We start from the raw sequence: 24,690 nt of genomic DNA, 5'->3' as shown, positions 1-24,690 counted from the left end.
GAGTTATCTATATCATAAGGATTCAACACAAGAATCTTAATTTTTGTATATTGTATTGGCAGTGGATATTTTGGATCATCTGTCCTGTCTGTCTTGACTTCTTTCTTATTTATTTTGCATCCTTTTCAAAAAATGTGGGTGCACTTTATTATTTTTTTAAAATTAATAGATACTTTAAAGTGTTACATTTCCCCCTCTTATCTTTTGGTTGTCAGCAACATTCCTCCGCATGATAAATTAGACACTGAATCCTATCAGGCGCATGTACTATTGGGCTAATGTATGCATTGAAGAGCTGTCAATAGATTCAAGAGTGTTTTATATTCATGTCATATTTAATGAGGATATTAAAAAAAGTTTTACTGTATAATTCTAACTAATGCTTTGCTAAAAGGAGTTGAATTATTCAGAATTAGTACAGAATGTGTACTGCCTAGAAAGATAGTGTTGAAATACTATATCTCAAGATAGATAACTTGTTGATTTAGGGTTGTTTTAAATATTAGATTTATGGATATTATATCATGTAACTCTCTTTTAATTATTTGAAAATAGTTAACTATTTAATAACAATTTTAAAATGGTTAAAGGCAGAACATCTATATACTGTATACTTTTCTTTTAAAAATATAATATAAAAAGATATTAAAATCAAACAGTTCGATTTATTATTAGGCAAGTCATTATCTAAGAATAATCGAGTGGGCCTGTAATATAAATCATGTCAAAAAGATGCTTGCTTTGGGCAGAGACTTCATATTCTGTAGCTGAAATAATAATTCCAAACCTTATGAGTGACTCACTATGATACTAAGTGCTTTGGATTCTACCATATACATATTTAATGGACCTACAATTAAACTTAATGCATATATTATTTGAATTACAAGTATACAGGGGGAAAATATTTTTAATGGCAAGGGATTTTGTTCCTGATCTCCTTTTAGAAAGGAAAAATAAAGGCATACTTACTTCTCAGACTATTTAGTTGTTTAATTTAGAAAAGTCCTTTATGCCATCTCCTGTAACTTCCACGTCACTTTTTTAAAAAAAAAATCTGCTAAATTGAACAGACTATACTGATTGATTGAATTTGATCAATATGTGTCCTTTTCCACTGTTGTGTATCTTTCCTTTCAGATTTTTTTTTTCAAATTGTAAATCCTTTCAGCAGGTGGCTTTTTAATTTGCTATTTTCATTTTTTTAAAAATTAATCCCAGCCCTATTAAATCCTCCAAAGGCTGTTGCTTTTGCTTGCTTCAAGAATCCTTTTTTAAAAAGTCTTAGGAGAACTAATGAAACAAGAAGGAAAAGACTGGAATAAAATAGCTGCAACAGTGAGGCTTATTAACAAAGTCATTGCGACCTTCCATTAATTGTGAAATAATCTTTTAATAATTTCCTCTTGTCTTCCTGTCTCACCTGCTTTCTGGATTTGCTGCAGCTTTCTTTTGTTTCCTCATTATCCAATTCTTCTTCCAAAACAGTTATATCTTTATATTTAATGACTTTCCTCCAGCTTGCCTATATTAATCAGGGTGCTAAGATCATTATCCTCTCTCTTCAGGCTTTTCTGAGTCAATCTGTTTGTCAGTTTAGCCTAGCCATTTTTCACTAAGCAGTGGGTATAGGTCCATATGAAATTATTTTGCAGAGAAAAGTAAAGTACTTTTGATTGAATTACCATATTGCCTTGTCAAGCCATTTAGATATAATACTATTAAGTCTTGACATTGAATCTGAACAAATTAAAAACCACTTGGGCCATGGTGCCTGCAGATTACCCAGAGTGCATTAAATGATACACTTCCTTCTTAACTGAACAAACTTTTTTCCATGAGCCCACTGCAAATATAATAAGTCATTCCAAAACACGCACATAAATGATAAATTGTTTTTCCTTTAAGATATAGAAAACATAGAAGAACAGCTTCAAATCTTCCCAAATCAACCAGTAATTTAATGAGAAGGTGACAGCCTGCTATACATATGTGAAAGAAATTATGCCAGTCCTAAAAAAATTAAATCAAGAAGCAAAATGGTATTTCTTATATTATCAAATTGAACAGGTTCAGATGTTAAATCTCCTAAATGGACTCTAGTCCATTTGGAAAACTCTAACACAGTATTTGGTAGCATTTACTATCTACAGTATTTAGGTCCAATTGTGGAAAATAACTTATCTTAATTGCATTCTTCTACTGTAAGAGGCCCCAATTTTTGGAAGTGACAATTACTTTTGGCCTTTGAGTGTGTGCCAAAAAGAAGAAAAAAAAACTAAATCTGAATAAGTTAAATGTACTTACAATTAACACATGCATTTGTAATTGCTGTCGCACATTTCCCCACAACACTAAAAATTGCCACTCAGAAGCCTTTTAAATAGATTCTGGGATCATTAAGGAGGTTTTGAAAAAATGTATATAGCTTAGAATTCTCATTACGCTGAGAACACTCTATATCACATATTGTGGCAAGCATTATAGTTAATCTGTTTGTCTGGCTAAGAGGCAATGGTGCTCTGTGATATTACACTTGCAGTTGCTCATCAGCCTGTCATCAATGCAAGCCAATTTGTACTTATATACCCAGTACAACCTAAAAAGTAAAGTGTTAACAGTTGTGGTTATATGCCTTTACTATGGTATGGAACAAATCAAAAGAAAAATTATAACATTGCACCCAATAAAATTAGTCCACTACTTAGTAACCTCTCTGCTGTCCATTTAATTTCAATTTTCAATCAATGTTTTATGTCTTATTTTCATTAGGTGCCATGTCATTTTAACATTATAAATAGTCACTATAATTGGACTCTTAATTTTTAAAACCCATAATCACTACATATATTATTGATCCTTATACATCACATTTTGTTCAGATATATGTATTATAATGGTTATATATATAACCAGTAATTTCACTATTTTGTTATTTTAAATAATTATTTAATTCATTTATATAACTATATCTGTCTATCCATCTATCATCATCTATATATCATCTCTTAGATTTTTATCCTGCATTTATTGCTTATAAAGTGGCAAACCCATATAATACTCCTTCTATATATTAATATAGAATATATTATTTTTTTACCACCCCCCCCCAAATAACTTTGTTTTGCAGATCAGTGACTGAAATAAAATGATTATCTGACTGATTAGATTTCACATCAGTTGTAATGATCTAATGAAGACGTTGAGTCAATGTTGACTTTTGGCAATGTTGACTTTTGACACGTCTCTGCAGTTTTCTTGGCAAGATGCACAAGTCATTTGCCACAGTTTCCTTCTTAGGGCTAACTGGCCCAAGGTCACCTAGCTGGCTTTGTGCCTAAGGCAGAAGCTGATCTCTGTAAGATGCACTCTGCACATGTGCAAATGCAGAATTGCATTGTAATGCTAAAAAATGGCCATCTGAGTGTATGTCAGATTGATTAATGTTGCCATTGTAACAGAGTCAGTTCACTCATCATTAACCAAGACTTCTTTCCAGTGAAAGGAAACTATGAATATTGAGATTTAAGTGCTTCATTGCTTGACAAAGTTACAAGAGGTGTCATGCCTTTCTGTCTCCAGGGGTTCCAGCTTTTCAATCCCTGGCTCCTTTGGAGAAAAGTTCCTTCTTATGGTTGCCTCTGAAAACTCTCTTTAACCTTTCATTAAATATTCTGACAGCTGGTATCAGTTCTTCATGAATTAGTTCAGTGCATTTCCATCTAAATAGATCTCAGCAGGATTCATTTGAATTCTATAGAGTTTCCTATCCTCTGATCTCTTTTGTAAATTCAGACTTAAGTCTGAGTAAATAATTAGAAGTGGGGATACAGACAGCAAGGCAGAAAGAAAGGGTGCTAAGGTTCCTACGCTGCTTCTCATTTGCATTTCTGGAGCAAGTCTCTTCAAGAAAATTTGGTTCAAATAGAGATTTATTCCTAAATCCATTAATCTGAATTGATATATGACATGACATGACAATATATGACAACCAGTGACTTCTGGGTTGGTCTATGGGGGTTATTGGAATCATAACCTGCCTGTTCATTAGACAATGTGGGTAGTGCTAAGAACCATTCAGGTACTTACTGAATCAGGATGCTCTCTCTGTGAGTACCATGGTTAAGTTGTACCACCTGTCCTGCTAATGTAATTCAAGGGTGTTGGCTTCTCTCCAGCATCACCTGCAGGTGGAAAGCTTGACGCAGGTAGCTAAATATGGATTGACTTTCACATGAGGCATGTCCCTGCATTATGACATGGAAGTTAACAAGGCATTTTCCCCCTGTGTCCTTTCTAAATAAGATGCAGTCCATAACCGTAAGTTGAAAGTCATGGGAAATAATGGAAATACCAGAAAAAGCCATCAGGACTCCTATATTTGTGACAGACTAAAATGCTTCCTCTCCTCTTTCTTGTTCTCTGCACTAGAATTTCTAATATTAGTCACTGAAAAAGCATTTCTGAGTTTTGTTTTAGTTTTTTTTGGGGGGGGCGGAATAACATTATTTTCGAAAAGGTCTCTTTCTCTGCATCAAAGATCCTAAGTGACCTTCATGAGATCGTAGGTAACACTAAATGGTCATTCTCCAGAAGTGAAACCTGGTTTGTTGATTTCATGGTTGTAAAATGGAAGAGAGAATATATTCTCCAGTAAATCTGGACTCTCAGTTGAAAAAGGGTAAAATCAGCATAAGATCGTGTATACACAAATCAGAAGAACAGCAGTAACACAATAAAACATGTTTTTATAGTCTCTCTGCACACATCCCATGCCAAAGATAAGGCATAAGCATTCATTTCCACATTCCACAGAAAAAGGGGAAGCAAAAATGACGTTCTTCCTTCTGTTTCAGAGAAAATCTGAGAAAATGCTATACTATAAAAAAAGTTATGAAGAAGGTTCCTGGAATAAGAGAACCCTATACACACACACACACACACACACACACATACATACATATGTATGTGTGTGTATATATATATATATATAGAGAGAGAGAGAGGGAGGGAGGGAGGGAGGGAGAGAGAGAGAGAGAGAGAGAGAGAGAGAGAGAGAGAGAGAGAGAGAGAGAGAGAGAGAGAGAGAGTGTCTGAAAGTTTAGTTCTGGATAATTCACAGGGCTGTTTTCCTGCCCCAGGATTAATGACATGGATTATAGAAGTTGCCATTTCCAAAATTTCATGAATAAGTCTCTCATCCCATAATAATTTCAGTAGCCTCCAATGGGAAGATGTTTATCAAAGGAAGGTTTTATAATTGATGCAATTTCTTTTTATATAACTTCTTTTATTAAAGAAATGTTTGAAGGGATTAAAATAATACATAGAATGTACAATATAACAATGCAAGCTTCTCTTGCTGAATTGCTAAAACAGCTACATTAAAAGCTATTCCCAATCATTTCTAAGTAAACCTGGAAAAACTCATGGCTACATTAATATATCACATTCTTGGACTTCAGGCATTTTGTAGGGTTTTAAAAACATGGTTGGGTCACTGAGTTGATCTGGATGGGAGCAAAGCCATGTTATTCAAAATATATTATGACTTTTGGATTGGTAAGTATTGGGGCTGTTTCGATCCAGTCCTACTCTACATTAGACATAAGAGACATTTTTTCTAATGTATTACAATTTTTAAAAAGTGTCAAGTTTATCACTTCAGTATGTTTTTTTCCTGTAAATGTCTCCCTTTTTCCCCAGCTAAAAAAGCAAAAGTATTCAGAGAAAGTCCTGTTCCCTGTTTTTGTTCCTTACTTCTTTAACAACACATTACATTAAAATGTAGTTCTTATTTTCACTTTCTAACATGTGACTTTAGCAAGTTCTGTAATGGTCAATGCCAAAAACTTTAAAGGAAACTTCTTGGTTTTTATATCCAGTTTGAAAATTAACTTAACATGAAATCATCAAAACTAATTAATAAGGAAAACTCAAATTTTTAGTACTGAAAACACACAGCACCTATGAGAGCAATATATTGGACCACCTTTTCAGTGGGAAAGATGGCACTGGAAATGATAATGGGGGAAAGTGTATAAAGCATATGTTATACTGCAACTTCAAAATATACTTGGTTGTTTTAGTAGCATTCTATATCAGACAGTAATACAACAAAATCCTTGTTAATTATAATTTTCTATCAATTTCTGTGTTGTTTGTTTTAAAAAAATATTTACTGCCCAACAAAGATAATTCAGTGACCACTTAAAGAATACACATAATTTTTATCATCAGAGGAAACATCATCTGAAATATAGTAGCATCAATATTGCTTAGGTTTGTGTTAGTTATCAAAGAATGACAAATCTAGAAAAAAATGTGAACTATGTACAATGGGAAGAAAAGTGTGCCTCAATTGGGAAGAGACAATAGAATGAAAAATAAAATGCAGACATATAACCTAGCAAATATTATAAATCCAAGTGCATCATCTGAGTGATGGTATTAGAGCAATTTGTGACCTTAGGACCACACTTCAAAACCCCATTCCAGAGCAGGATAGCAGTGGCCATAATTCTTGAAAAGTAGTGCATATTTTCTTGTTATTTTGAAATGGAAAACTGGGAGATGTAGGCATGTCATAGTTTTTTTTTAAAAAAAAATACAACCCCCCAAACTCTCAAAGAAGCATCTCCATCCAAATATTAGATGGTTCAATCTACTATGCAGCCCTTATTCCTATGGATATATTAGTTGTGGCCTTTGGCCTATGGTAATGGTAATACAGAAATAAAAGCATTTTTTTAAAAAAAAGATTATTTACATTCATTTGCAAACCTGACTCACAAGAATGAGGGAACAATAAATGACAAAGAAAAGCAAGATACAGAAATGATTCATACTCAGTACAAACAAGATAGCAAAATAACCTATATGGGAGAAGTACAGCACACTACATCAAAAGGCATGAATAACCAATGGATGGTAAACTGAGTTTCATTGAGAAACAATAAGAAATGCCTGAGAAATCTATAACATATTATTGCACCTTCAAAGATTGTGGCTGAATTTCATAATAATGAAGAGATATCTTGTGAAATCTATACCTTATGCCCAAAAATGTCAACTGAGGTTAAGTCCATCAGCACTGTATTACCTACATTTCTATATCCCATCCAAATGCTCAAAAGAGGATGTAATAGGTCAGTATGCGCCAACTTCATAGGGCCATAACAGCCAAACATGAGCTCATAATTTTGTACTAACCAGCTATCCCATGGCTGCTTGTTTTTCACCAAATTTCAGCTAGTAAGAGAAAGCAAATAAGTAAAGCACTAATGCAGTTTGTCTCTACCTGTGGAAGATGGATGACAAACAAGCAGCCCAGGACACTGGGCTTAGTGTCAGAAGAAAGGAGAACTGGGTATTGGAGCACCATCTGAAACTGGCGCTCTCCTTCATGGTTTTAATAGGGAGGGATGCTAAACAAGGCACAATATTTCTTCTGAAAAATTGTGTGACAGATTCTCTTCACATTCTCTATACATTCATTTGATTTCATTAATAAAAACAAAAGCTTGAATCTATATACGTCTATTACAAGATCTGTTTGCCAAATGTGCTGATCCAAATACAGTGTCTTCGTCGAAATGAGTCTGCTCAGGTAATTATTCAAAGCAGTGGTAAATATTTTCTGGCGCACGGACATGATCGCTGACAACATACGGAATGCCTTCAGCTGCTGAATTTGTAAATGCCACCTGACTGTAAAAATCAAAAGTACAAATCAGATTAGAATTTAACTGCCATGGTGAATTATGTCATAGACTTGCCCTCATGCCATAGGAACTCCGGCTGGGCATGAACGCAATATTACATTATGATTATCAGCCAATCATTGTCTTACCTTCCTCTTTGAAGACATTTAAATTGCAGATTATAATCATCTCTTGCGATTTTCAATTTTAACTATACATCCAGTAGAATAACACCTTTTACATCCTACAATTTCCTTGATTCAGCTTACTTATACTGAGTGCATTTATTCGGCTTCATTGTCAAACCTCCATGATTCAACTTAACAATACAGTTAATTTGGTTCCAGTGTTGCAAGAGGAAGAGAAGCTATTTTGATTCACTTTCTGCATTTAATGTTCTGCCTTAAATAGCATACAATATAATATTTTCATCTTTTAAATTGCTAATAAATTCATCTCCTCATGCATCTTAATGATGATATAACAGCATCCTACCAATAGGTTTGCTATCTTCCAGGCTGCTGCTCCTGTTGTTGTTTTGGAAAAAGATTAGAAAATGGAATAGGAAAGCCTTCACAGCAGATGCTACAAAATTCAGAATAAAATTAATCTCCATTTTGGGTCATAGCAGTAGCACTAGCAATAGCACTTAGATTTATATACCACTTCATAGTGCTTTTATAGCCGTCTCTAACTAAGCTGTTTACAGAGTCAGCATATTGCCCCCAATAATGAGGGTCCTTATTTTGCCCACCTCGGAAGGATGGAAGGCTGAGTCAACCTTGAGCCGGTGAGATTTGAACTGCTGAACTGCAGCTAGCAGTCAGCTGAAATAGCCTGCAGTACTCCACTCTAACCATTGTGCCACCTCAGCTCTTATAATACAATTTCTGAAAAATCTGTTGTTTAGAAAGGAATTGCTAAGGGTGGGAGGGTGGGTGGGTGAATGTGCTTAGATTTAGATTCAAAGTATCTCAAGTTAAAAACAAAACAAAAACAGGAACTAAACTTTTTTAGTTCAATTTTTCTTCCTTTCTTACTTCCTCCTTTCTTACTAATCTTAGTAGGCATCATTCTCCTCAGAATGTTCTTCTAAAAAAAAAACCAAAAGACATGTTTATTTATTTATTTATTGAGAAATGCCAAGAAAATTACCAAGTGCCTACTGAGATTGTTTTATTTAAACAATTTTTATCTTTTTCTTTCGGCAACAAAACTAAATTAAATATTCAAAATCTCTTAAGTTTCAAATTTGGATTTTTTTAATTTATTTTTTTTAGATTTGTACTTGCATCTATTTGATCACATGAAGCATTTCCTGTGTGCATGAATGCTGAGTTAGTAGTCTGAAATACAGGGAACTATTTTTGTGCATCCAATAAGTTTGAAGTGATGACTTTCAATGTTTAGGGTAGGTTGGAGTCAGCCTTTTTGAAGGTCAGTGCATTCATGAACTGTTAATATCATATTCATGTACTGTGTTTCCTTGTAATAGTTATACAATAAGTGGGGCCTTTATTCTTCCTACCATTCAAAAGAAACAGATTTAATAGTAATTACCTTGTAGAATTAATTGTCATCTTCTTCTTGTCTCGACACCCTGCAAGATAATCAGAGCAGCAAATAATCTTAACTTGAAAGAAGATGAAACAATTTACTCAATTATTTTAAGAATGAGACATATATACAGGTATGTCTTTTCATTATCTACTTTCAGAAAATCATATGGTTTATTCACACACTCGTCTTTTTTTCTGGGCAGTCAAATCATGTACTTTGAGTGCGTCTGCACAGCATCCACTTCTAAAGCACACATGTAGTGAAGCTCAAATCACTACATACACAAAATCACAAAATCAAAATTTCAAAAACCAAACCTACTAATATTGCTTGTTATAAAAAGGGAGATTATCAAGCCCTACCAGGCAATAATTCTTCTCAGCCTTTCCTGATTTACATACCCTTGTTGAAAGTACAACTTTTACACTTCCCATTGTTTTAAAAACCATTTTCCCTCTTGCTTGCTTCACTTAATGATAATACTCATGTTCTAGCGAGGTCTGGCATAGTGAAATATCTAACTAAGCCAGAAGAAAGTTGGTGGAGGTCTTAGAGATCGTGACATCTGACCAGGGTCAGGAGTCCCCCAGAATTCTGGAAAGTGGAAAGCTTTAACCTTTGCTTATTATATCATCTGGACTCCCACACATAGAATCAAAATCATGTGAAATATTAGTACTGCTTTATAAAACCTTAGTAAGATCACACCTCTGTTAAGACCAGCCTTTGGTTATCAAGGGAGACCAAGTGGAGTAAGTAGCTGGTTTTAGGTTTCTGGGTGTTATCATAAAATAGGACCTGCTCTGGGGCACTCACATATTAGCACTGGTCAAAAGGATCAACACAGTTGGTTAATGATGATAGACCAGGACTCATAGGACACAGTTGTTGGTTAATGGTGATGGATCAGGATGGATTAATATCAAGTGATGAATCTTTCAAGGAGATCACTATTGTTTTCTTCTGACAACAATACTAAACAAATAAGGCTATGACTATCAAATATAAAAACATCTTCTAGGTTACCCCACCTCCTTTAAATGGATTATGTAAAGCTGTATGGAAAAATATCGTCTGACATAGAATCATTGTTCAATGATGTACTATCCATATTTATAACCAAGATGTTGCAATGGAGTTGGACTGGACAAATGTGCTACCCTTACCATTAAAAGGGGGCAAATAGTGAAAATGAAGGAATCAAGATCCCTTCTGGAAATAACATCAAGAATCTGGATGAAGAACATCACTACAAATACCTGGGCATTTTTCCAGCTGTGAGCATGAAACACACTAAAACCAAGAAGAAGTTTACAAGTGAATACATCATGAAGAGTGAAGAAGATCTTAAAGTTCAAAGTGTGTATAGGAAATACCATCCAGGCAATTAACATTTGGGCAATTCCAAATGTTATTATTAGATACACAGCTGGAATAGTGGAGCAGACTCAGGCAGAACTAAAAGCCCTGGATAGGAAGATCAGAAAAATAATGACAATGGATCATCCATGCAGACTCTGTTATCAAGGAAAACAGGTAGGTGAGAAATGTTGCAAATACACCAGATGGCTGAAAAAGGGAAAAGAACAATTGGAATAATATCTAAAGGACAATGAAGAAGATGCAATAAAGCTACTATACCAGTGATGGCGAACTTATGGCACGCGTGCCACAAGTGGCACGCGGAGCCATTTGTCAGAGCACGCGAGGCACTGCTCTGCCACCTGGCCAGAGCGCATGTGCACACTGGCCAGCTGAGTTCACTCTTTTTAAAGCCATTTTTCGCCCTCCCCAAGCTCCAGAGGCTTTAAAGGAGTCTGGGGAGGGCGAAAAGAGCCTCCCCGCCCCCTCCGGAGGCCCTCCAAAGGCTTCATGAGCTTCTATGAAGCCTCTGGAGCTCAAAAAACTGCCCCTATGGGCAAACCGGAAGTTTGGGAACGGACTTCCGGTTTGCTTGGAGGGTCGTTTTGACTGCTCCGTAGGCTTCAGGGAAGCCTCCTGAAGGTCCCTGAAGCCTCCAGAGGGCATCCAGGTGGGGCAGAAGAGGCTGTTTTCACCCTCCCCAGACTCCTATAAAGCCTCTGAAGTCTGGGGAGGGCGAAAAAAGCATGCAAAAAATGGGAGGTCGTGCCTGTAGTGCGCACATGTGCACTGGGGGGTCACACATTGCATTATGGGTGCAGCACACCTGCACACAACCCCCCTGCGCTCCTCCCACTTATGGCACGTAAGCCAAAAAAGGTTTGCCATCGTTGTACTATACCATGAAAGTTTATTGAATAACATAGAGACCAAAGTGGCCTATAAGAAAGACTAAATAAAATATGGCAAGACAAACTATTACATGACCAGCACACACACAAAAAAAGCCTCTTGATAATAGTCACAGTACTTACGCTTTATAAGTAGCAGGATTATAATGGCAAATAGAAGTACACACCATCCAATTCCAAAGTATAGGCCTATCTGATAAAGTAAACTCTTCCCTTGCTTCTTCACCATTATAGACGTATATAATGAAATATTCTGGAAAAGCAAATAAACAAAAAACATCACAGCAGAACCACGCTGAGCTAAAGACTTTGTGCATTTAATGAAAGCTACCCAGAGTCAACTTGAGCCAGTAAGCTCTAAAATATATTAATTATTCATTAATTAATATAAAATAAATTAATTAATAACCAGGGTTGGGAGGACAGGCAGCAATTGCTTTAAAGAGCTCCTCCAAAAGTAAATTATATATATATATATATATATATATATATATATATATATATATATATATATATATATATATATATATATATATATATATATATATATATATATATATATATATATATATATATATATATATATATATATATATATATATATATATATATATATATATATATATATATATATATATATATATATATATATATATATATATATATATATATATATATATATTAAAGTCACAACCCCTGGTATGCCCAAATATGGGAGGAAGGTCACACTTCCACTCTCTGTCTTCGGCTCGTCACAAGAGTCCATGCAGACAGAAACCCAATATTTTTTTACTGTTGCCTTTTTTGTTACATTTGTTATATTTATGCTGATAAATAAATAAAGGTGTGGCTAGCTGATGAGAGCTAAATAGCTTGAAATAGATCTATACTAGTCTCCCTTTATTTATTTATCAGCATAAATATAACATATATATGTGTGTGTGTGTGTGTGTGTGTGTGTGTAGGTATAGGTGTGTTTGTGTGTGCGTGTGTATGTGTGTGTATGTATATATGTATGTATGTATGTATGTATGTATGCATGCATGCATGCATGTATGTATTTAGTGTCACAACCCCTGATATGCCCAAATATGGGAGAAAGCTTACTGCTTCCTTTTTTCTGTCTATTGGCTCGTCACAAGAGACCATGCAGACAGAAACCCAATATTTTTACTGTTGGCTTTGTTACATTTATTTAACACACACACACACACACACACACACACACATAATCTTTGCCAGACTTTTACAAAAGTCATATTATGTGGCTACTATTTGTTTTAGATACATTTTAACAACACTACAAGCCAGGATTTTTAAGAATGGGGAAAAGGAGAAAGAGACAGCACTCTGCAACATAGAGTTCATCCAAGCCATTGAAGCAGTAGAAAATGGAAGTTTATACCACAAACCGACAGTCTGTTCCAGTAAGTAACTCATCAGCAGTCACCTTATCAGATGAATTTAATTTATGTGACTCATTGGAATGGGATTTACAAACCGAACTTGAAAGCAAATAGCATGTAGAACTTTCCTCCTCTCTCTCTCAGAGAATGGTTCCCCCCTCCATACCCTGGAACAGGAGGGAAATGTAATAAATTTAAAGGGGGAAATGTGACAGATTTCCTCTCTAGACAATGTTTGTTTATAGCTCAAACTATAAACTCAATCTATGAACTTTTATCAACTGTCATAAATAAGGTTGACTGCCTGAAATAATCTTTTGCAAAGTTTGTTAGGAGCCACTCAAATACTGCAGAAGGACTTGGGAGGACATGGGATGGCTAATTTAGAAAATGAAACCAGAGAAGGCCTTTGTCTTCCTTCCAAAAATGTCAATACTCACAAAGAAAACACTCAGTCAGGTAAAGGTTCAAGAGATGACCAATATAACTACAGTCTGCAGACTAACCAAGTTACCTTGCAAATCTACGACAACAGAATGAATAGAGCAGGTTGGAGAGACAGAAAAGCTGTTAGGCTGTCGCTGAGCTAGCTGCTCCACTGTGAACTCATTCTTATAGATCTACTACATTCAGAGTGGCTGCCACTCAAGCAGCCTACAATTCCCTCTATGCTCTTTAGAATGAAGCCCTTTCTGAGCACCTTTTCTATTATTAACATTATTAGCATTCATTAAAGTTAATAGGAGCATTTATCCCATTAATTCAAGATTTTAGTACAAGAAAGCCATTCATCAGATTACTTCCCATTCATTTGTTTCTAACTCTTCCTCAGACCTGACACTTCTAAGGTGTTTGTGTGTGTTTAAGAAAGATGTATTCAAACTTTAAAAGTATATAGTTATAAATTCAAAATTTGATCCACAAAAGATTCAAGTGGCTCTCACATGTATCTTGTTTGGGGAATTAGTCACAAGAAAAGTCACAAAATGTGCAAGTCTTCAGATAAACTTTGGAAAATTGCTAAAAGAAGAAGAGGAAAAGGAGGAGGAAGAGGAAGAGGAAGAAGCTAAAAGAAGAAGTTGTGATGTGAAAAAAGCCCATGCCACACAGTTAGTAGCAATCTTAAAATGGGACATGGTGGGAGACTGCAAAAATAGTATCTTTACTATCTAACAGTAAAATTGTTGCAATTCCGTTTATTATAATTCTTGGAATTTTGGTGATGTAGATACTAATAGTATTTATATACACACACAGTATTCCAACTGTGATTTCGACTTTCTTCATCACTGGTTGTTTATTAGGTGTGTCACAGAAGGAGAGAATTGAGTATAATAATAATGTTGGCCTTCAATCTTTACTTTTTAAATTTGAATTCAGGGTTTTTATTTGTTTTTGCAAACTGTGCAATGTTAAATAGAATATCCCCAGAACTGGGAAGGTAAAAAAAAAAAATAGTCCCTCACTCTTGCTAACATTGAGTCTGAGTGTGCTCTTCCCAAGCCAGATCTCCACAGACTCCAGGCATTGGGTCAGGACCTCAACAGCATCACAAAATCCGCCTGGTGTTGAATTGTACAACTAAATAATAGTGTGTTGCTGATACCTGACCTAACCCAGCATATCATGATAAAATATATCAGAAATTGCTGGGAGCACCAGGATGAACATCAATCGCATCCCAGTTCTACCACAGATCATCGATAAATACAACAATGTTGACTATGAAAGCAAACTGGTATGGGTCCAGATAATGTGTTTCTTTAGGGTCTTCTGGGACTGAACCCTGACCATCCTCTCCTACCACCTCCCCCTTAAAATGGAAGATTGGAAACTGGATTGAAATTACCCAGGATCATTAAGTCCAAAGATAACATCTTAAGAAGCAGATGTCCCATGGCCTCTTTCAAGGCATTAGGGATTACCCTTTCCCGGATCTAATAGATGTCCAAGTGTAGAAAGTGCAGAACTTCAGTACACTTTTAAAGAACTGAATTTACTCAAGATAATCATTTAAAACCTTGCCTCAGGCAGTTCAACTGGACATGTCTACTCAGATTCCAATTCTAAGCAGATCCAAGAAGTTTTATTTGCCAGATAGCAAGAATGTTCCTCACAGTAGCCCTGCACATAGTCCAATTACACATCTCTTCCCACCAGGAATTGGGTCACTTAAAACAAGGCCACTATCGGCAAACACTTGCCACAATTTAATCCATAGTATGGGTTATATTTTGATTCAATTTGCTCTTCATCTTCCTCCAAAGCCATACTAGGATTCTCTTCTGGTTCTTCATCTCTCAAAGCTCCTCAGGAAATTAATTCTCTATTTTCTCAATGCTATTTCCATTATTTATATAACCCAGAATAAACCTCTTAGAACGTGATAGTTATGATATGGCAAGGATGGGAACCCAATGATTCACGGACACTGACACTTTCCCCCTTTTTGTCATCAGACCCTCACTAAAATTTATAGCCAATTCCTGGAAATTGAAAACACAAAGGAGAAGTAGATAAAGCATACTAGGTTTCAGAAGACTTAACATAAATAGCTACCAATTAATATGCACACACAGAGAAACACAGAAACATAAAAAACTTTTATATTGATACTTACATTAAGGGGAGATTCAGTAATAACTACCGATGTTGGTTCAGAAACAAAATTAGACGTAGTAAAATATATAGGTGTTGTATGAAGCGATGCTGAAAAAGAAGAGTATTAATACAGAATAAAACAAATTTGTATTCATATAACTCTATCTATCTTTATAAGAGAGAGAGGGGAGAGAAGGGGGGAGGGGGAGAGAAGGAGAGAGAGGGGGGAAAGCTAGCTAGCTTTTGGAAGACAGAATACCATAAAATTGGTAAGGATCATTCATTCTATTTTTTCAAAATTCACCATTTTCACCACTAAGCAAATCTTATAGTGTTAGACTGATATTTGTGTATGAACATGCTTTTTGGGGTTCATGATAGTTTTAATTGGATCATATAACTTGAAACACATCATTTCAAGTGACATACAAACCCATAAAAGAAGAGACAGATATCACAATCTCTGGAACTTAAAAATATATTATCCACTTTCGATAACCTCTGCTGACATTGTCAGAGTGTAAAAACTACCATTGAGGAAATATTTACCTTTATACATCATTGATCAATTTGGCTATTCATTATGTGCATGATAGGACCATCCATCCACCTCCCACCTGTAATTAGCTCTGTCATTTTTGCTTCAGACATGTTAATTGATGAAGGCTTAACTCCTATTGCTTCCTCCCCTATCGCGTACTGCTTGGGCTGCTCATTCCAAGGGAATGATGCTGAGCTGTCAGATGTTGCTTTGATAGCATTCTCTCTGGCCTCCTCCCATACACTGTTGCTTTCCGCCTCACAGGCATATTTGATATATCAACCAGATTCATTTATTATTTCACCTATCACGTATATAATGGTCAAATTGGTCAATAATGTATAAAGGCCAATATCTCCTCAATGGTAGCTTTTACACTCTGACGATGCTAGAGGTTAATTAAAGCTAAGAGGATAATATATTTTAAGTTACAGAGATTGTGATGTCTGCCTCTTCTTTTATAGCTACACCTGGAACTTGTATTTTTAGGAGAGTTTGCAATACAGACCGAGACATATATTTATAAATATACACGTGTGTGTGTGTGTGTGTGTGTGTGTGTGTGTGTGTGTTTGTGTGTGTGTGTACATGAATATACATATACACACCATGTTTCCACAAAAATAAGACACGGTCTTATTTTCTTTTGACCCCCGAAATATAGCCTTGGCCTTATTATCAGAGGAGGGGGCTTATTATTTTGGAACTAGGCTCTTTGGGAGCCTGCTCACAAGAGAGCAGATGCCCAGCAACCCCCCTCTCTAGCCGGGCAGAGCACCACTCACTGATCCAGTGGTATCCCGAAGGTGCCAAGCCATATGAACGAAGGGGGGGGACCAGCACTCCTCTTGCTGGCTCAGTGAGTGGCACTCTGCCCAGCCGAAGAGGGGTTGTGTGAGTGCCTGTCCCCGCCATTCACGTGCCTCCCAGTCATCACCACAACCTGGCCAGCTCTCCCTGCAGGACCAGGGCTTCCGCTGCCATCCCTCCACTGAGGATGGCTTCTTCTGAGAGGCTGGTTGGACCAGCTGCTAGATGCTGAGTCTTCCAGGAGCTGGGGCAGAGTCTTCCAGCAGTGGCCACTCTGGGAGTCTGCTTCCTGCTCTATGGTTGTTGCCCAGCTGCTGGAAGACTCTCTGCCCCAGCTGCCGGAAGACTCGGCAGCAGGCAGCTGGCCTAATCAGCTGGAGTGGGGGTTGTCTACTGGGCTCATTTTTGGGGGTGGGTGTATAGTTTTGCCCACCCCATATTTTGTGTGTGTGTGTGTGTGTGTGTATATATATATACACATACATACATACATACATATATACACATATACATACATGTAGATGAACACATTCATACATACATACATACCAAAGTGTATATGTGTAAATAGAGTTGTATCTTTTATAAAGAACACAGTAGAAGAATTCCATATCAAATGAAACCCAGAACCAGTAATATTAATGATTATATCATAATTCATAAATAGCACATACATAATAGATAACACATGTAAATATCATTTTGTATATAATTTTAGATGATACTGACACTACAGTGAGAGAGTGTCATTAGATGAAGTTTATAAAAATAATACTTTTCAAATTTACAAGCATATTTTTTTAAAAAAATAATCCTTTGTATTGTACCGAAGGAGCATGTGACAAATTTAAATCTTTTGCTCACCTTCCTTGATCAGTAATTTGAAAAGCATTTTCCCATCATTGAACAAGCCATCGTATTCCACTCGACAACAATATGTCCCCACATCAAGTTCTGTAATGTTAGCAATAGTCAGAGATACATCTCCTTGACTGACACTTCCCATTAGATGGTATTTTTGGAGTTGCCCATGTATCTCCAATTTTTTATTAATGCTAATCATTTTCTTGGAACAACTACCCATTGAAGGGCAACTTCGTCCCCAACATGTATCTGTGAGTCCTTTATCCTTAACTGAATAATGACAAGGTAAAGTGATGTTTTCACCCACACTTCCTTGTATGACAGTTTCAGCATATGTTGTGAAGTAACCTGTAAAAGAAATGTTACAATTATTATACAATTGTATCACAGCGGCCAGTTGTTTTGCCCGATTTGGCATTGGTTACTAGTCGGGCCCCACCCAGGGGCCTAGGACGTTGTAACGTATTTTCGTAATATGCGTGCAGATCCAAGCAGTGCGGCTTTTTGCATTTGACTGATGGTGATTTTGTCAATTTTTAACTGTTTTAAATGTAATGCCAGTGCTTTTGGAATAGCACCCAGTGTGCCAATTACCACTGGAATTACCACTGCTGGTTTGTGCCATAGTCGTTGAATTTCTCTCGGAGCAGTGGAGTTATGATCTTGGTCTGAGGGGTAATGAGATCATACCCCTGTCGTGGTCAGACCACTGCCTACTGAGGCTTGACTTTCGGAGGCCAAACCCCCACTGTAGGGAGGAGGAACCGACCAGGTGGTTCCGCCCCAGGCGACTTATGGACCCCTTGAGGTTCCAGACGGAGCTTGGGGTTATTCCTGATACTCTCGCCCACAGTCCGGTGGAGACTCTGGTTGCTGCCTGGAATTCGGCAGCGTCGGAGTCTCTTGACCGGATTGCGCCACTAAAGCTGCTCCGAGGCAGTGGATCCCGGAGGCTTCCTTGGTTTACCGAGGAGCTCCGGGAGAGGAAGCGCCGGAGGAGACACCTAGAGCACCTGTGGAGGTCCGATAAATCCGAATCGAACCGAGCACTCTTAACAACTTGCACCAAGGAGTACATCAGGGCACTGAGGACAGCAAAAAGATCGTATATTGCCACCTTGGTTGCGTCCGCTGAGTCCCGCCCAGCCGCCCTGTTTAGGATAACCCGCTCCCTCCTAAATAGGAGGGATACGGGGGACCCCTTGCAGGGTAGGGCTGAGGATTATGTCCAGTTCTTAGCGGACAAAGTTGCTCGGTTTCGGTCGGATTTGGACTCCACCTTTGCAGATCCAGCCGAGGCACAAGAGGATAAATTGGCAGACCACCCCTGGGTTGGGTTCCAGGATGTTGCCCCTGGGGATGTGGACAAGGCCATGAGAGCTGTGAGTGCCTCCACCTGCGTACTGGACCCGTGTCCCTCCTGGCTGGTTGCCAACAGCAGTGAGGTGACACGAGGCTGGATCCAGGCGGTCGTTACCGCCTCCCTTCGGGAGGGGTACTTCCCCTCCGCACTTAAAGCGGCGGTGGTGAGACCCCTCCTGAAGAAACCATCTCTGGATCCAGCTGTTCTCAACAATTACTGTCCTGTCTCCAACCTACCCTTTGTTGGGAAGGTTGTTGAGAAGGTGGTGGCCTTCCAGCTTCAACGGTCCTTGGAGGAAGCTAGTTACCTTGACCCTTTCCAGTCTGGCTTCAGACCTGGTTACAGCACAGAAACCGCTTTGGTCGCATTGACCGATGATCTCTGGAGAGCCAGGGATGGAGGCCATGCATCCATCCTGGTTCTCCTTGACCTCTCGGCGGCTTTCGATACCATCAACCATGGTATCCTTCTGCGACGACTGCGGGAGGTGGGGGTGGGAGGCACTGTTTTGCAGTGGTTCTCCTCCTACCTCTCGGACAGGTCGCAGTTGGTGTTGGTTGGGGGGCAGAGATCGACCCCTAGGCCCCTAACATATGGGGTGCCGCAGGGTTCGGTCTTATCCCCCCTACTATTTAACATCTACATGAAACCGCTGGGTGAGATCATTCGGAGGCACGGGATAAGATACCACCAATACGCGGACGATACCCAGCTGTATCTGTCCGCCCCGTGCCAACTCAATGAAGCGGTGGACATGATGAACCGGGGTCTCGAGGCCGTTCGGGACTGGATGAGGGCTAACAAACTGGTGCTCAACCCGGATAAGACCGAGTGGCTGTTGTGTTTCCCTCCCATTATTTGGCTAGTATTCCATCACTCAGGCTGGGGGGCCAAATTTTACACCCCTCAGACAGGGTTCGCAACTTGGGAGTTCTCCTGGACCCACAGCTGACCTTTGACCACAATTTGTCAGCTGTGACCAGGGGGGCATTTGCCCAGGTTCGCCTGGTGCGCCAGTTGCGACCCTACCTGAACCGGGAGGCTCTCACAACAGTCACTCGAGCCCTTGTGACCTCTAGGCTGGAATACTGCAAAGTGCTCTACATGGGGCTGCCCTTGAAGAGCATCCGGCGACTTCAGCTAGTCCAGAATGCAGCCGCGCGAGTGATTGTGGGTGCCCCACGGTTCGCCCACATAACACCTATCCTCCGCGAGCTGCGCTGGCTACCTGTTGATCTCCGGGTGCGCTTCAAGGTGCTACTTACCACCCATAAAGCCCTCCATGGTAGTGGATCTGAGTACTTGAGAGACCGCCTCCTGCCAATTACCTCCTCACGACCTATTAGATCGCACAGATTAGGCCTCCTCCAAGTTCCATTCGCCAGTCAGTGTCGACTGGCAACTACGCGGAGGAGAGCCTTTTCAGTAGTAGCTCCGACCCTTTGGAACGATCTCCTCGTGGAGATTCGTACCCTCACCACCACCCAGACCTTTTGCACAGCCCTCAAGATCTGGCTATCCCGTCAGGCCTGGGGATAAAGATCGTAATCCGTCCCCACCCGAATGATGAATGAATGTTGTGTTCTATTTTAATTTATGTATTGTTTATGTCTTATGTATTCCCCTCCCTATAAATTGTAAGCCGCCCTGAGTCCCCTCAGGGAAAAGGGCGGCCTATAAATAATAAACTAAACTAAACTAAAACTAAATTTCAATTTTTAAGTCCTGGTATTTTGCTATTTTTTCATGTTCCTTCTCAGCGACCCTGCTATCACCTGGTATTGCAATGTCTATGATTGTGACCTTATTTTTCTCAACCAATGTGATGTCTGGTGTATTATGCACCAGTATTTTGTCTGTTTGTATGTGAAAATCCCACAAGATCTTGACCATCTGATTTTCGGTGACTTTTTCAGGCTGATGTTCCCATCAGTTTGTTGCTGTTTTAATATTATAATTTTTGCACAAATTCCAATGGATCATTTGTGCTACTGAATTGTGCCGCAATTTATAATCAGTCTGCGCGATTTTTTTACAGCAGCTGAGTATGTGATCAACAGTTTCATCAGCTTCTTTGCAAAGTCTGCATTTGGCATCATCAGAGGATTTTTCGATTCTGGCCTTAATGGCATTGGTGCGGATAGCTTGTTCTTGCGCAGCCAGGATTAGTGACTCTGTTTCTTTCTTTAATGTACCTGTTGTTAACCATAACCAAGTTTGTTCACTGTCCACTTTATCTTTTATTTTTTCCAGAAATTGGCCATGCAGTGCTTTGTTCTGCCAACTCTCCATTCTTGATTTTATCACATCTTTTCTGTATTCTTGTTTCGTCTGTTGGGCCTTCAGTAGATTTTTGTTCTTTACTTTGATTAATAGATGTTCTTGACTTTCTTTTATTATTATTATTATTATTATTATTATTATTATTATTATTATTATTATTATTATTATTTTAAAAAAATATTGGATTGGGACAAATTAGGCCATGGCTTCTAAAAGAATTTTCTTTTAATCAGCTTTACTTAGAAGAATGAATTTATCATCTGAAATATCCTCCCAACCAGATACTATGACATGACTGCCTCAGTTTGCTGAGTAATATAAAGAAAATAAAAGCAGGATGGAAATGCTGATTAAAACACATACCCACGCACACTCTGTGGTTGCCTGCCAGGAACTCTATTTCTTCCCTCCAAATTAAATTTTTATGGCGATGTAGCCTTTTTTTAAATGTTCATAAAATGAAAAAATTCAGCAACATGTCCTCACTGTGGAAGTTCTGTTTATGTAATAGTTGGTTACTAAACAGGACATTATTTATAACATGTTGTAACTTTTTCTGATGGAGGTTCTACAGCATCTTCACTCATTATCTTCTCAGTCTAGCAAACAACTGGTTTCTTAGTGGATTAGGTGGTATCTTACTATAGTAAAAATGAAAGAACACTTAATTACTCAGTTGCTATGACAGGAAGACCTTTTGTGGTTCAGAGCTAGCATATGAGGAAGGGTCACCTTACCAGGGAAACAGACAATTGATAAATAAAAAAATAGATAGATAGATAGATAGATAGATAGATAGATAGATAGATAGATAGATAGATAGATAGATAGATAGATAAAATCCTGCAATTAAAAACTTTAAAAGCTTATTTTTATTTTCAGAGATTGTTTCTCATATCTTCACACCATTTTTATCACTATAGAGAGTAGATAGAAGGCCACATTTTCCAATTTTATTCTTATTTTATAAAACTGGGGAAATATAATTAAGTCACATATTTGCACAATGGAGATAATGCTCAATTGAGAAACCTCAGAAGTTCTTAGTGCACAGTTGTCACTGCTGTCTATTTTAAGCCAGATAACCATGAACATTGGAATTAATGTTAGATATATAGTCTCAACATGATTACAGCTAATCCTTTCCAATTGGCATTAATGAAGATTACAGATCACCCACTGCCTATACTTAGTTGCCCTACACAGGGTAATCAAGGAGTCTCAAATTTGCAAATGTTATTTGTAAAAATATGTACATTTTATTTTGACCTTTGGTTCTTCTTGCACTCATATTAGAAAAATAATTCAGATGTAATATTGGAAATTAATAGGATCAACTTCAATTGATAATCTGAATAAGACAGTGCTGGTGTTGGGTTAAGACAAACATGCAAACTACCTTTATTTCCTACCATGTAAAAAATAACATATGAAGATGATGTCAATATATTAATTTTCAGTCATTCATCCATTCCAATTCTATCATGTTTGTTCAGATGTGAACCATTCTAATTTGCATCCTAGTATTGGAATGGCAGCCTTAAAATACATGCAATAACTTGCCAAAATTCTAAACAAAATCATACTAACAAATCCTCTAAGAGACTGAAGCAATGCTGTTACAAAGATGTTATCTATGTGTAGCTTTAGGAAAATTTAGTTACCTGTTAATATCATGAGCAGGATCTGTTTCAGAAGCAAGCAAGAAAACATCGTAAAGAACAAACCGTAGAAAATATTCCTTCCTACCTATTTATTAATAGATGGCTTGTTTCCCAAACAAGATTCTGAACTTCTCTGACTTCTAACTGCTGCATGTCATCAATCACAGTGCACTTTATGTAGCTTTGAGCAGAACTCCCTCTTCCTGTCATAAATTTAGCAGCCTCTAGAAAGAGGTCTTGCCTGAAACAGTTGTGTGGATATGACTGTGGACATGCTCAAATTGGATGGGACAGGATGGGATGAGATGAAACAGAACAGAATAGAATAGTACACACCAATTGAGAATTGGATTTCTGCTGGGTTTACTTTAGCTTTGAAATCCTACTATTGGGACAAAAAAAAATTACAACTGTAAAATACCTCCTTAATTCAGAGTCAGCGTAAGGTACAGCTGCATAAATTCAAACTACTTATTTAATTAAAGCAATTAATTAAGCAAATACCTTGTCCAATGGACAGTGGTGGGCTGCTACCGGTTCGGATGAATTGGTAGTTCTGACGATCAGCTGGCCCCGCCCTCTTGCCTCCACCCTATACTGTCCTATATTTCCTTCTTTCTGGTTCAGCTGATTTGCGCTGCTCTATCAAATTACTGTATTTTGAACGCTGCATGTGCGCACGCCAAGCACGTGGTCACCGAACTGATGGCATGAAAGGCTTACAAAGTACATGACCCCAAACTGAACAAAAATATAATTTTACAGTTGGAGGTTCTCTATCAAAAATGTCTCATTTTTAGATGCTGCATAGCAAATTCTTGGGAAATATGGTGCTACCAAGAGGCCATTCCTACCAGAGCTTATTTTTTTCTCCATAAAAGCTTCCACTGATAACAAGAGTTCTAAAAACAGCCACAGTATGCATCTGTTTCTTGAAAGGGAATACAGGTCCTTCCAGGCCAGGTAGATTTCTCAATTCCTGGACTAGGGAATTCCCTATTCATAGTCCCCCGGCGCCGCTGCCCCCCACCGCTGCTGCTGCCCCCAGCACCACCTCTACCACTTCCGTTCTTTCCAAGAATGCTTCTGAGCTATAGACAGGTTCCACTGCTATTTTAGAAAATAAAAATTGTCAGGGGGGGGGTAGAAGGTAGGGCAACCACACGATCAATGCAGCAAAAAGAAATAAAGTTTCAATCGCATAATCATGGGTGGGTGTCAACTTTGTTGGGAAGTAGGACCATCTATCCAAAAACTGAATTGTTAGAGGAAGTCCTGGAGGATTAGATTAGATGGTAGAGAGCAATGTAAGCCCCTTTTTTTCTAATAAAATAGTTTCTTTTGTCACTTGCATACCAACTTTAACTTTATCCAACTGAACAAGAAGGTTCCATTCCATGTTAAATGAGAGGCAGAAGGTTCCTGATACCTGTGTGAAATTCTCACCACTCCTGACTGGTCAGTGAACCAACACACAATAATACCAAAGACTGCTTAAGTTTCCCCCCCTATATTGACACATAAGCAGAAACTGACTTAAGGATGTTTCTCATTAAGAAATTGACAAAAGCAGCAACTCAACCATAATCAAAGAAAAATTGCTGAAGACATGGAAATCCTTT

General features: G+C 38.0%; 1 protein-coding gene across 1 annotated transcript; it reads right to left on the bottom strand.

Moving 5' to 3' along the window:
• Positions 1-5,995: 5,995 nt before the first annotated feature.
• HAVCR2 (hepatitis A virus cellular receptor 2) lies at positions 5,996-24,467 on the bottom strand. The gene is made up of 6 exons (XM_087708225.1): positions 24,425-24,467; positions 17,759-18,106; positions 15,563-15,651; positions 11,660-11,789; positions 9,264-9,303; positions 5,996-7,710 (listed from the first exon to the last, which is right to left on the bottom strand). The coding sequence occupies exons 1-6, from the start codon at positions 24,465-24,467 to the stop codon at positions 7,614-7,616; spliced, it is 747 nt and encodes a 248-aa protein (XP_087564351.1). The 3' UTR covers positions 5,996-7,613.
• Between the last annotated feature and the right edge of the window lie 223 nt (positions 24,468-24,690).

Source organism: Thamnophis sirtalis, unplaced genomic scaffold (genome assembly GCF_051295495.1).
Source record: "Thamnophis sirtalis isolate CommonGarterSnake01/CBP01778 unplaced genomic scaffold, rThaSir2_p1.2 scaffold_3, whole genome shotgun sequence".
NCBI lineage: Eukaryota > Metazoa > Chordata > Lepidosauria > Squamata > Natricidae > Thamnophis > Thamnophis sirtalis.
The sequence above is the reverse complement of the archived record's forward strand: the minus strand, read 5'-3'. Positions and strand labels throughout refer to the sequence as shown.